General features: G+C 40.9%; 1 protein-coding gene across 5 annotated transcripts in view; it reads left to right on the forward strand.

Annotated features, from left to right (window-relative positions):
• The window catches only part of KMT2A (lysine methyltransferase 2A), an 84,667-nt gene that overhangs the window by 42,794 nt on the left and 27,937 nt on the right, over positions 1 to 13,936 (forward strand). For 2 of the 5 annotated variants that reach the window (XM_047878082.1, XM_047878085.1), the window contains 16 exons: positions 2,299 to 2,445; positions 3,104 to 3,199; positions 3,437 to 3,557; positions 4,603 to 4,725; positions 5,175 to 5,359; positions 6,549 to 6,722; positions 7,630 to 7,740; positions 8,045 to 8,118; positions 8,746 to 8,939; positions 9,269 to 9,375; positions 10,214 to 10,351; positions 11,387 to 11,545; positions 11,800 to 11,917; positions 12,040 to 12,118; positions 13,156 to 13,316; positions 13,647 to 13,829. In XM_047878082.1, coding sequence (XP_047734038.1) covers positions 2,299 to 2,445; positions 3,104 to 3,199; positions 3,437 to 3,557; positions 4,603 to 4,725; positions 5,175 to 5,359; positions 6,549 to 6,722; positions 7,630 to 7,740; positions 8,045 to 8,118; positions 8,746 to 8,939; positions 9,269 to 9,375; positions 10,214 to 10,351; positions 11,387 to 11,545; positions 11,800 to 11,917; positions 12,040 to 12,118; positions 13,156 to 13,316; positions 13,647 to 13,829 — 2,170 coding nt within the window. The remainder of the gene's footprint in view (positions 1 to 2,298; positions 2,446 to 3,103; positions 3,200 to 3,436; positions 3,558 to 4,602; positions 4,726 to 5,174; positions 5,360 to 6,548; positions 6,723 to 7,629; positions 7,741 to 8,044; positions 8,119 to 8,745; positions 8,940 to 9,268; positions 9,376 to 10,213; positions 10,352 to 11,386; positions 11,546 to 11,799; positions 11,918 to 12,039; positions 12,119 to 13,155; positions 13,317 to 13,646; positions 13,830 to 13,936) is intronic. The other 3 variants (XM_047878084.1, XM_047878086.1, XM_047878083.1) reach the window with 2 other exon arrangements.

Here is a 13,936-nt window from a genome sequence, read left to right on the forward strand (position 1 = left end):
CTATTGAGATTAAGAATATTCAGTGTAGGGGCGCCTGGGTGGCTCAGTCAGTTAAGTGTCCGACTCTGGCTCAGGTCATGATCTCACAGCTCATGGGTTCGAGCTCCACGTCAGGCTCTGTGCTGACAGCTCAGAGCCTGGAGCCTTCTTTAGATTCTGTGTCTCCATCTCTCTGCCCTTCCTCCGTCCTTGTCTCTCTCTCAAAAATAAAAAAACATTAAAACGTTAAAAAAAAAAAAAGAATATCCAGTCTATAATTGATTCTCCGCCTTTTGGCTAAGAGCAAGCGAAGAATATTCAGTCTATAACATCAAGGGTCCGCTGTATCTCTTGTATGTATTCTTTATACTTTGCATCCATACATATGCTATCCACATGAATAACTTGTAGCACCAGTCCTTCAACTCCTATGATAAAACGATTTTTTTCAGACTATAATTGCTTTAATTTAAATTGTGTAGTTATGCACAGCAATCCCACAGGATTCCAAAAAACTGAATTAGAAAAGGAATAGCCCACTGCCTGCATTGCACTCCTAAAACATTACCAGTGCCTAATGAATTCTGGCATTTGAATTTTAAAAATCTTTTTATGGTGATGTTATTTCAGATTTGCAGAAAAGTTAGAGTACAAAGAATTCCCATATATCCTTCACCCAGATTTCCCAAATGTTAATTTTTTAAGTTTATTTATTTTGAGAAAGAGAGAGAGCCAGCAGGGGAAGGGCAGAGAGAGAGAGAGAGAGAGAGAGGGAGAGAGGGAGAGAGGGAGAGAATCCAAAGCAGGCTCCGCACCGCCAACATAGAGCTTGACGTGGGGCTCAAACTCACCAACTGTGAGATCATGACCTAAGCCGAAACCAAGGGTTGGAAACTTAACTGACTGAGCCACCCAGGTGCCCCTCAAATGTCAATATTTTTATTTGCTTTATCCTTTTCTCTTTGTGTGTCCGTATTTTACAAAGTGAGAAGTTAAATATGTATACACATTTTATATGAAGACACATTTTTTTCTGAAACTTTGGGAGTAAGTTGCAGACGTGTCCTTTTACGTCTGCATATTTGGTGTGTATTTCCTAAAACCAAGGACATTCTCATGTAATCACAGTATAGTTATCAAAGTCAGGAAATTAACACTGGTATATTACTGTTAACCTAATCTATAGACCTCATTGAGACTTGACCAGTTGCCCCAATAATTCTGTTATGGCAAAATTCTTTTTTTTTTTTTTTTAAAGTTTATTTATTTATTTTGAGGCAGGGGGGAGCACAAGCAGGGAGGGGCAAAGAGAATCCCAAGCAGACTCCACTCTGTCAGTATCAGGCCCCATGTAGGGCCTGAACTCATGAACAGTGAGATCATGACGTAAGCCGAAATCAAGAGTTGGATGCTTAACCAACTGAGCCATGCAGGTGCCCCAGCAAAATAAAATTCTTACTCAAAATTTTTAAAAATGCCCATATGAAAATATCATTTTAAAATTACAGATGGAAAGGATAAACCAGAGCTTACAACTGTCTTTAGTGTATTGTCGGAAACCTTTAAAACCTTCCCAGGGTACCTGGGTGGCTCCGTCAGTTCAGTGTCTGACTCTTCCTTTTGACTCAGGTTATGATGTCACAGTTCATGGGTTCAAGTCCTGGTTCATGGGTTCGAGCCCTGCGTTGGGCTCTGCACTGACAGCACAGATCCTGCTTGGAATTCTCTCTCTTTCTGCCTCTCCCCTGCAAACACACAAAACCTCCCCATTTCCCCCTTCCCATAGCTCTTGTAGCTTGTTTATGGCACTTAGCCACATTCTGTTAAATCTGGGAATGTATTTATTATATATAAAAAAAAAATACATATCTATATAGTTACTTTAAAAATATTTTTTAATGTTTATTTATTTTTGAGACAGAGAGACAGACCGTGAGTGGGGGAGGGGCAGAGAGAAAGGGAGACCCAGAATCTGAAGCAGGGTCGAGGTTCCATGCTGTCAGCACAGAGCCCGAGGCAGGGCTCGAACTTACCAGCCGCGAGATCATGACCTGAGCCAAAGTCGGACACTTAACCGACCAAGCCACCCAGGTGCCCCTATATAGTTATTTTTTTAATTCTACTGTTATTACTTTAGTCCCCTGAATCACCTGCAATGCCTAATATTGGACTTTTTTTTTTTTTTTTTACATAATCATTGCTGAATGATTATATGTTGAATAAAACATGTTGGGCTCCTGTAGCCTGAAGTATATAGATAGGATTTGGTTGCTATTTCTTCATGTTATTTGACAACTTCTATGTTCCCATCTACCCTAGTTTGTGTATTGCCAAGTCTGTTGTGAGCCCTTCCACAAGTTTTGTTTAGAAGAGAACGAGCGCCCTCTGGAGGACCAGCTGGAAAATTGGTGTTGTCGTCGCTGCAAGTTCTGTCATGTCTGTGGAAGGCAGCACCAGGCTACAAAGGTATAAAACTAAGTGATAGAACTCTTTAGGGGATTACCCCCTCTCTCCATCTCTGCCGTTTGTTTTTGGGTTTTGTACCTATATTTTTTCTTTGTTGGCTTAGTCTAGCGTGACTATTTAGGTATAATTCATTGCCTATTTTTGTGTTTTAATTTGGGGCATATAGGAGAAAACATTGTCATTAGGTAAAATCCCCCAAAGTAAATCAAATCTACCCGATAAGAACATTCATCACCGAGGACCTTTCGCAGGACCTAAATCCGCATGCTTTCACTGAGAATAAATAATTCGTGAGAAAATTTAAACTGTTATCATGATGTGCTATACTTTAGTTGCAGATAAATATGAAAGGGACACTGAGTCATAGGTGTTTCAAGTGAATTGATGTGATATCCACCTTTGCCTTTAAATTTTCTTTTTTATTATAAGTGACATACAATATTATGTTAGTTTTTGGTGTGCAACTTAGTGATTCAGCACTTCTGTACATTACACAGTGCCCACCGTGAGAAGCGCCGTCGCCATCTGCCAACGCACGACACCGTTACAGTCCTAGTGACTATATTCTCTACACTGCGCTTTCCAAGTGTCTATGACCTACTCACTTTATACCTGGAAGTTGGTACCTATTCATCCTCTGCCTTTATATTTCCTACAGCAGCTGCTGGAGTGTAATAAGTGCCGAAACAGCTATCACCCTGAGTGCCTGGGACCAAACTACCCCACCAAACCCACAAAGAAAAAGAAAGTTTGGGTGAGTGCACACATCGTGCTGTTTCAGAGCGAACTGGCATGGAGCTCTGGGGCTCCTGCACCTTGTAACAGGGAGAGCCTTGCTCAAGGATGTCATTGTAACAATGTTTTGGTCTCATTATTAAGGAAAGCCATCCCAGGGAAGAAGTCCACTCTGGAAACTGATTGCATCCGAGATCTTTTTAAATGAGACGAGATACTAAAAATAAATTCCTATTGAATTTCTTTTCTTTTCCAGATCTGCACCAAGTGTGTTCGTTGCAAGAGCTGTGGATCCACGACTCCAGGCAAAGGATGGGACGCACAGTGGTCTCATGATTTTTCACTGTGCCACGACTGTGCCAAACTCTTTGCTAAAGGTACATCAAAAAAGCCAGTTTTATCAACTTTCAGGGGTTATATTTGGTTGTTCTGGAGGTGAACCGAACACTCCAGGGAAGTGAAGTAGAAAGTCTGGCACATTTTGTCAAGGGTACCATTTAGACCATTTCCTAAATTCCTGGCCTTGTTCTTTTCTTCACGCGAAGTATTACAGCAACTAGAAATATTTTGTTAGCTTATATGGGAAGAATTAAGGGGACTTGTTGTAATAACTAACCACAAAGAAATGCTCTGAGCCATTATTTCCGAAAGTAAGGTACATAGACATTTCATTGTTTCAGAAGTGATTTTAGGTGGTATTGAGTCAAACATTTTATTTTCATAGATATGCTAGAAAAAAATTAGTAACTAATACGTTAAACTCGTGTTGCTGATGGAGGATAATAATGATACAAAGTTTACTATTGGAAGTTATACTAATATAAGCAAGTTACTAATATAAGCAAATCAATGTTAAGTCTATTAAGAATGATAGAGGATATTATGGATAAAACAAATTGATGAAGGTTGTATGTTGTGCTGAACTTTTCAAAGTGCTGCTCTAAGCTCTAACTTAAATCACTAGGAATAAGGAGGTGTAAATTAACTGTGTTATTTTACACCCATATCCTCACCTTTTTTAAAAAATATAGACATTTCTTTGGAATGTTCAAGAGAGAAAATTCTCTCTTTCATTCTTTTTTTATTGTGTCGTCTGTAGACTCTACCCCACGACCTTTAAAAATGAGTCTAAATAAGGGTGCCTGGCTGGCTCAGTCCATAGAGCATGTGACTCTCGATCTCAGGGACGTGAGGTCAAGCTCCACGTTAGATGTGGAGGCTACTCCAAAAGAAAAGGAGTCTAAGTGGAATTAGTGGTATGTTCTAAGAGCTCAGAATAATCTTGACGCCGCACAGATGTGTGAGCATCCCATCGTAGATCTGTGCTGGCGTTGTTAAGAAGTTCCGGCAGATAGAAGCCCCAGCCTCAGAGGTGCCGGCACGGGGCCCAGAGCCCCGCTGAACCGCGTGCTTTGCTCACAGGGAACTTCTGCCCTCTGTGTGACAAGTGCTATGACGACGACGACTACGAGAGCAAGATGATGCAGTGTGGGAAGTGCGACCGCTGGGTCCACTCCAAATGTGAGAATCTTTCAGGTACAGAAGGTTGGAGTCTTTTTTTTTATTACAGTTTTCTTCTGTCTTGGTACATTTACAGCCCCCAGAGTAATCTGTAAACGTAACATTACGGCCATGCTGTTACTTGGAGCCGTTTTAAATTTCCCTTCTTGGTCTCTAGAATAACTTAAATAACTTCGGTCTCTAACACTGTCGTGTTAAGTTATGTTTATCAGGAACATAAACATTTACAGTATTCATTTGCTAGCTTTTGGTGGGCACCGTAACCGGTCGATCCTCCAGTAACCAAATCCTGGGTTAGTGTTACTGGCGTCCCTTTGGAGCTCAGTATGTGGGGATCAGTTCCTAGGGGATATTAGAGTCTTGCTACTGTTCCTAACCTACAACTTTATATTAAATTCAGTGGAGTAATGTCCTCTTCTCCCTGTCTGCCACCCTTCAGAGCACCTCAGCATCGTAGGTTTTTGTTTTTCCAGATGAGATGTATGAGATTCTATCTAATCTGCCAGAAAGCGTGGCCTATACTTGTGTGAACTGTACTGAGCGGCACCCTGCAGAGTGGCGACTGGCCCTTGAAAAAGAGCTACAGATCTCTCTGAAGCAAGTCCTGACAGCTTTGCTGAACTCTCGGACCACCAGCCACTTGCTCCGCTACCGACAGGTAGGCCCGAGTCTCATGTCGGTTCCTAAGAGTTTGTTCTGAAGTGGGTTTTCTCCGGTGATGGAATGTTGGTTTATTTGCTCTGATTTTATTTTGCGTCATTCTTCATTTAGTTTTGTAGAGTCACTTGTTGTGGCTTTCAACCATTAAGGAAACCTTCAGGGCCGGGGAGCCTGGGTGGCTCGGTCAGCTTCAGCTCAGGTCGTGATCTGGTTCAAACCCCGAGTCAGAGTCTGTGCTGACAGCTCAGAGCCTGAAGCCTGCTTCGGATTCTGTGTCTCCTCTCCCTTTCTCTCTGCCCCTCCCCACTCCTGTTGTGTCTCTCTCTCTCTCTCTCAAAAATGAATAACCATTAGGAAAAAAAAAAAAGGTGTTTTTTTTTTTAAGAAAATCTTTAGAGCCCAGAGTAAGACCTTGTCTAGGGAACTTCTTTGCTGTTATGATAAGAAATTTGGACTTTCTACTCTGAAGGGTCTGAGAGGGACCAATGAAGAGCTTCACCCAAGAGTAACCTGATCAGAGTTGCTTTTTTAGAGAAAAAATGATTCTGACTAGAAGAGAGAGGAAGGATTGGTGAGGACTGAGGCTAGAAGCAGGGATAGTGGTTGGGAGGCAGTTAGATCAATCTGGGGAGGAGAGAGATTGAGGGCCTGATCTAAGATGATAGTCATGTGGCTAGAGACCCTTTCCCTCTGGGAAATCCCTAGGCTCCTCGGGGCACAATTTGTAAATCACTACTTTTTGTCTATTTTAGTCGTGAACTATATACATCTGTAGAGCAGTCATTAGAAACTCAAGGTAAAATGCTGAAAGAACCACACGGATAACTTGAACTCAGAGATAGGCTGTTGCTTTATCTCTTGATAGAAGTCACATTTTGGATAGGAACATTTGCAATCTCTGTCTTCCTCAGAAGGGACTGGACGGTGTCTATGTTTTCATACGAGGTTTGGAAGTTATCAGGCAAAGCTTCTAAGTTCAAAGTCACAGACTTTCATGGTCAAAGTCTTAGAGAACTGGCTCGTTATGATTACTTTTTCTGTTATTTAAGAAATCTCTGATTATTTTCACGTTCTTTAGGTTTAATAATAGGAATCCTTCCGTGCTATCTTTATTAATTTTAATAGAATTTACACGGGTGCCTCATTTTCAGTGTCAGGTAAAAGAAACCTGTCTTTCCTGGCAACAGGCTGCCAAGCCACCAGACTTAAATCCTGAGACGGAGGAGAGCATACCTTCCCGCAGCTCCCCGGAAGGGCCTGACCCGCCGGTGCTTACCGAGGTCAGCAAACAGGAGGAGCAGCAGCCTTTAGATCTGGAAGGAGTGAAGAGGAAAATGGACCAAGGGAGTTACACATCCGTGGTATGTCTCTCCAACGAACTACCAACATTCCAAGTGCCATTTTAGCTTCTTTGGGTCTTTGGGGGATGAGGCTTGGGAGTAAGCATTAAAAGATGCTTTGTATTATATTTAGCAACGTCATGTGGATTTAAATACCTAAAAATATGTGAGCTCTCTTAGCTCTGTGTTTCAGAAGACAGGGAGGTAGTGTCTCAGAACGGTTCTCTGGTTTGGCTTTCATCTGAGTTCGCTAAAAATCATTTTTGCCTTAAAATTATTTTTATATTTAAACTTTGTGGGAACATGCTAACGTGAAGTTAATTGGTTTGCCCCTTTTGAAATCATGTCTGAATAACGTGTCTTTCAGTCTAGGATCTTTATTATAGACAGATGTCTTTTAAATGTATGGTTTTAAGGATGTATGGGAATGATTGTTATCTCATGGTCCATATTTGACATTCATTTGTTGATGGGGCATCCAGCTGGCTCAGTCAGTGGAGCATTCGACTCTTATCTCCAAGGTTGTGAGTTCAAGCCCGACGTTGGATGTAGAGATTACTTAAAAAATTACAAAATTTAAGATAAAAAGAACGTATGGGAACATCTATAATCTCATGGTCCACATTTGCTATTCAGTTGTTTTATTCATTTTAATCTGAGTAAAAAATCATGGTCCTATTTGGGTAACTTGCCATGATAACAGCTAATTTATTTGCATACTTGCTTTATTAGCCTGGCTTCTCTTGGCTGCCGCAAGTTAATTGAGAACTGAATTCAAAAAGCCTCCGCTAAAGACAAATTACACTGCATTAAAGTAGGGTGTCCATTTTCTGTTGGATTTCTGTGCTGGGTGATTTAGGAGGGAACAGGAAGTGGTTTTGAGACCACACTGCTTTTTGAGTAATTAATACTTTGTTTTTGTATACAGTTGGAGTTCAGTGATGATATCGTGAAGATCATTCAAGCAGCCATTAATTCAGATGGAGGACAGCCAGAAATTAAAAAAGCCAACAGCATGGTCAAGTCCTTCTTTATTCGGGTGAATGATATTAATAGTTCATGTTTTTAATGCGCATCTATGGGTAATTACTCTGTGAGCAAAGCGGATTTGTTCTCTTCTCCGATTTGTTTTGCCATGTGTGTAAAACATCTTTTGGTTTAGTTAATTCCTCTGATTCTTTGGGAGGAAATTGGTGAGGTTGCCAGAGTGGATGGATCTTTCCCTTAGTGGCCTGAAATCATCCTCATATTGACAGGGAAGCTGGTGTGAAGTGGTTAGTTTTCGTGTGGTTTCCAAATGGATGTTCACATGCTTAACGTTTGTTTGTTTATTTTTCTGTTAGCAAATGGAACGTGTTTTTCCATGGTTCAGTGTCAAAAAGTCTAGGTTTTGGGAGCCAAATAAAGTATCGAGCAAGTAAGTAAACTTGGTATTCCTTTTTTTTCCTCCTCATCAGCTAGAAATTTGAGAGTTGTGACATTTCTAGATTAAGGTTTCTTTAGACTAGGTCTTAATATTAACAATTAATCATTTGAAATGCCTTTTCGATGCTGCTTTAGAGATGATACTTAATGTTTATTATAGTCTGTTGCCCATTTTCTTTCTTTCTTTATATGTTATGTTTTCCGGAATTTGGCTTAACTTGTGGCATAGGTACCATCCACGTGCTATATATGTAGCTCAGTATTTGGACTTGTGATAACCGGGGTCTGTTTTATTTGGTTCAAATGGTGCTCTCTCCTGCTCTTGAGTCTCCATATTTAACTTAAAAATTTTATTCTACTAAATCCTTTTGATTCTTTGATAAAGTTATCATGTCTCTCTGGAAGTTTCACCAAGAGTCATGTATCGAGGATATATTTTTTTAAATAATAAAATCCTGTATATGTAGGCCGTTTTCACAATCTGTGGCTTGTTCTTACATTCTGTGAATGGCTCGTGCATGGGGCTGTAACCTGATGATGCCAAGAATTTGATAATTTTGTGTAGTTCTAGGTGTGTCGTAGGAGGTCAATAAATACTTGTTGAATCAATTATTTTCAGCAGTGGGATGTTACCAAACGCAGTGCTTCCACCTTCACTTGACCATAATTATGCTCAGTGGCAGGAGCGAGAGGAAAACAGCCACACTGAGCAGCCTCCTTTAATGAAGAAAATCATCCCAGCTCCCAAACCTAAAGGGCCCGGAGAACCAGACTCTCCAACACCACTCCATCCTCCTACACCACCAATTCTGAGTAAGGCACCAAATGAGTCATTATCCATTTCTCTCTAGATGCAAATGATCAACTTCGTGAATCTAAATTTAATACACTTGCATATTAGAAAGAAATTTCGAGGTCATCCTTAAATGTAATACAATCATCGTTTTCGCTTAGCTTGGACCGATAACAAGAAATCGATAGAACCGCTGTAACAGATGGCGAGATAACGTAACTTTGAACACTTTTTGAAAGTGTTTATTTTATAAGCTGCAGGCTATTGAAGCCTAAGTGGGTTTTTTTTTTCTTCCTGGAAATCAGACGTAGTATTGCCAATTTTAACTGGTTGTCTTTTGGGTTCTAAGGTACTGATAGGAGTCGAGAAGATAGTCCAGAACTGAATCCACCCCCAGGCATCGAGGATAATAGACAATGTGCATTGTGTTTGATGTATGGTGATGACAGTGCTAATGTAAGTACCTTGGTGTAAGGGGTCCTACTTAGCAGATGGTCACATGAACTGTGTGTCCTTTGTGTCTAAATTTGATGACTGGGTGCCATTTATTTAACGAATGTTTGTCACCTGGCATGTGGCACTTGGGGTTTTTTCTTTTCTTTCATTTAAAAGATGATTTGCCTTCAATTAACCTGCTGATGTCTCATAATTTCTACAGGAAATTCCTCAAAAAGATTTTATGAGAGTCCATAAAATATGTAAGTTGCATATTTAAAGGCTTGTGTTTAACATAGGATAGCAGAGTGGTTAAGATCCCCAGCCCTGGCAGGCTGCCTGGATTCATTTCTCTACTCTGCTGCCTACTTATTGACCTTGGCGAGGAGCTTAACCTCCCCGACTCTCAGTTTCATCTTTAAAATGAGGATAATGATAATACGTAACCACTGTGGGTTATAAGGATTAGAGGAAATAATGTTCATCAAGCTTTATTTAGTGCCTGGCCCATAGTAAGCTTACAATAAGAAAGGTTTTATAAGAAAGAAACGCACGCTAAGAGAACTGGCTTGGAAATACGGTTTTAAAGAAGTCAGTGCGCACTTTCATAAACTTACCATGTACTGCTAATGTTTTTGTTCCCTATGTTTGTAAAATATTTCCAGTCCATGGAAGAGGTAATCTAGAAAGGTGAGAAGTAGAAACAGAAACATCGAAAAATGACTTTTGGTCTTTGCGTGCATCCCCAAGTTAAAGAATTACTGTTGATGCTACCTTGACTGAGATAAAGCTAATACCAAGGAAAACCTTCTTTGGCATTATATTCTTTAAAGAAAAAAGAAATCTCTTGATTTCACAGGATGCTGGCCGTTTGCTATACATTGGCCAAAATGAGTGGACACATGTAAATTGCGCTTTGTGGTCAGCAGAAGTGTTTGAAGACGATGATGGATCACTAAAGAATGTGCACATGGCTGTGATCAGGGGCAAACAGCTGGTAAGACCTGTGTAAATGTTACAGAAAAGATCCTCTCTCTGTTTCCAGGTGTTTTCTCTTGGCTAAATGCTACCTCGCTGATGCTTTTGGTAGTGCCTTCAGAATGGTTAGCCAGCAGCAAATAGTGGTGTATACTATAGGCAGATTGCTATTCTGACCCCTGGAGGATGGTACAAAAGAAACAGAAAACAAAGTACTGTCTAGTTTGGGAGATAATTTGTGCAAGAAGGGTGTTACTTTATTAAGTGATTTAGACAAAACGACCTCAGAGGTCCCAGCTGAATCAACACCCTGTGGTTCCATAGGATAAACCCACATAGATACACACAGGAAGAGGGATGTGGAAAATGATCAGTAGAAGCTGAGAGTAGTCCGAAAAGGCCACGAAGGAGTAAAATTTTTAACAACTATATTTGGAAGGAGGGAAGAAGATGAAGGATTGTCAGAAAGAAAGAAAGAAAAAGGGAGAGAGACAAGCAAACAAAAAGCACATGCAAAGTAAACATGTCAATTGCATAGAGAGGACGAAGTCTTCTGTGGGGAGGAGCCCAGGCTGTGATTGACAGAATAAGGTGCTGACATACAGGCTAGTTGAAGGAAGTCTTTGAATCATATGATAAATTTAATCTGTTAATAAGCCTAGTAACTAGAGAACCCTTATGTTTCTGATCGGTACACTCTTTCCAGAACTGAATTCTTTTGGATATAGTACCTTTCTAACAAGATGATGTTTGTAGTATCAGTCTTCGAAATTTTGTCTTCTCTAAATCAATCGTGCATACTAGAAAAAAAAAACAAAACTGGTTTAAGTTCTAAATCAAATTGTGATATTTAATAGTTCTAGGGCCTAGGGGCAGTGGGAGAGAGAGGATTTGTAGAGGAGGATTTATGGCTCATATCATTTCTCTATAATTCAATTACCAATAAAAGAAATGAATTGTAGGAAACGCAGAATGGGATAATTCTTTAGAGATGGAAAGTGGCTTAAAACCTCTGAAAGTCTGACTTAGGCCTCTGTTCTCTCTGGATGGTTAGAGATGTGAATTCTGCCAAAAGCCAGGAGCCACTGTGGGTTGCTGCCTTACATCCTGCACCAGCAACTATCACTTCATGTGTTCTCGCGCCAAGAACTGTGTCTTTCTGGATGATAAGAAAGTATATTGCCAACGACATCGGGATTTGATCAAAGGCGAGGTGAGAACTTCCGTTACTTTTCGAATTCTATAGGAGTTCAGGGAAAACAGGCTGAGGACAGCAAGATGGTAAGCTTTGTGTTACCTTCCAACTGTGTGTTCCTAGAATCACCTTCTCTTGCAAATACAGAAGTCCTCCTGTGAAACAGCAGGGTGATTTTGAGATCTGTTCTGTACTTTGCCCTCTGAGAGAATCGGTATCACGCATATAATGTGTAAAGGGGCAGCCTATTAACAGCCGTATTTTCATTTTAGGTGGTTCCTGAGAATGGATTTGAAGTTTTTAGAAGAGTGTTTGTGGACTTTGAAGGAATCAGCTTGAGAAGGAAGTTTCTCAATGGCTTGGAACCAGAAAATATCCACATGATGATTGGTATGACATGGGCCTCCGTTGTTGGGGAAGGCTCCGTGTATCACTGGGGTACTTTCTGGTCTCCGGTTTAAAAGTGAGCCTTCTCATTATCTCTTCTAACTAGTTCTCCTTTCCTTGGTCAGGCTCCATGACAATTGACTGCTTAGGAATTCTGAATGATCTCTCTGACTGTGAAGATAAGCTTTTTCCTATCGGATATCAGTAAGTAGCACTGTAGAGAGAAGACCCCAACCCCCGCAGCTTGAGCACCCCGAACCATGAGCAGGTCGTTGAATGGAGAGCCATACTTGTTAGCTACTTTTAACTGCTACTGCAAATTAACTCCGTTTTTTGCTACTTCTTGTAGATTGGGCCTAAAGTATCAGTTTATGTCTGCTAAATCCACGTATAGAAGGAAAGTACTATTGGCATGCTTTCAGAATCATTTCCAAATAAAACCTAAATAGAAAACGTGAGGTCAGTCTCTTAAGAGTTCCATTTATCTGGATTCAGAAGTCCAGATTGTTGTAGTGGATCAGACAAACCCCTCATGCCTCTGTCCTCAGTCCAAAAATATAAACCCCCCACAATAATAATCATATTCTCCAGTGAGAATTTATCATCTTTCCCATGTGAAGCAAATGTCTGAAACTTCTAGCAGGCTGACAGTATAAATTTAAAATTCCTTTTCTAGCTCTCCCATTTTGGAGTCTCATTTTGCTATATATACTCACAATTTATTCTGCATTCCAATTCTGGCAGCACAGTCTATACTCTGCATTTAGCCGGCAGCCCTTTGTATAAACCAGGCTCCATCAGCATCCCGCAGATTGGAAGCAGTTACATTTCCCTTGTCTTGTGGGGCTTTTCTCCCAAAGGAAACACTTCGGGCTTGCTCTTTCCTCACTTCGTACACCCGGCGGGGCAGTAATCCCTTCCCGCAGGTCAAGAACTCTTTCTTGTAGCAGTTAGTATTTTTCTTTCTCTGCATTTTAGGATCTTGTACTATTTTTGTCTCCTGCTTACGCTACAATAAAAAAAGATGTTATGCTATTTTCTGAGAGACTAGGAAAAACCAAGAATTTCAAAAAGCTTGGAACGGCCTAGCCAGGGGGATCTATAATAAGAATCCATGAAGTGAAGCTGAATTCTGTCAACCCAGGAGGCCAGGGAACCGAGGATGAGGAGAGGTTTGGGCACGTGTTCGTCCCCGCCTCTGTACTCTCGCTGGTGGTGATTTTGATGGATCTGTTTGCCAGGTGTTCCAGGGTGTACTGGAGTACCACGGATGCTCGCAAGCGCTGTGTGTACACGTGCAAGATAGTGGAGTGCCGTCCTCCGGTTGTAGAGCCAGATATCAACAGCACTGTGGAGCACGATGAAAACAGGACCATCGCTCACAGTCCCACGTCTTTTGCAGGTGAGACTTTAATCGAGACGGGACTTGAGTTTGATTTTTGGGAGTACCGTGATTGAAGGCAGAAAAACGTCATCCCTCTGGGAGGTGTCATTTGTTTCTATTTTGATTTTTACCTTAATAGCTTACTTTTTATTGGTGTGTTTGTTTATTTTATTTTGTTTCTTTAAGATTTAAATTTTAAGGAACCTTATACACGCAACGTGGGGCTCGAACCCACAGTCCCGAGTTCAAGAGTGCATGCTCCTCCCGCGGAGCCAGGCAGGCACCCCCATTTGATGGATATTTTAATTGGACTTTTTTTTAGTAACGAGTGTTTCTCTCCTACCACAGAAATTTCATCTAAAGAAAGTCAGAACACAGCTGAAATTATAAGTCCTCCCTCACCAGACCGACCTCATTCGCAAACCTCTGGTTCCTGTTTTTATCATGTCATCTCGAAGGTCCCTAGGATTCGAACACCTAGTTACTCTCCAACACAGAGATCCCCTGGCTGTCGGCCATTGCCTTCTGCAGGTAAAGGACCTACCTCGTTGACGAACTTGACCCAAAAAGGTTAGCTCAAAGATTAGCCTGTGGTTCTTGCAGGCAACTTTATCTCAGTGACTTTGGCTCGTTGAAAA

This window comes from Prionailurus viverrinus, chromosome D1 (genome assembly GCF_022837055.1).
Source record: "Prionailurus viverrinus isolate Anna chromosome D1, UM_Priviv_1.0, whole genome shotgun sequence".
NCBI lineage: Eukaryota > Metazoa > Chordata > Mammalia > Carnivora > Felidae > Prionailurus > Prionailurus viverrinus.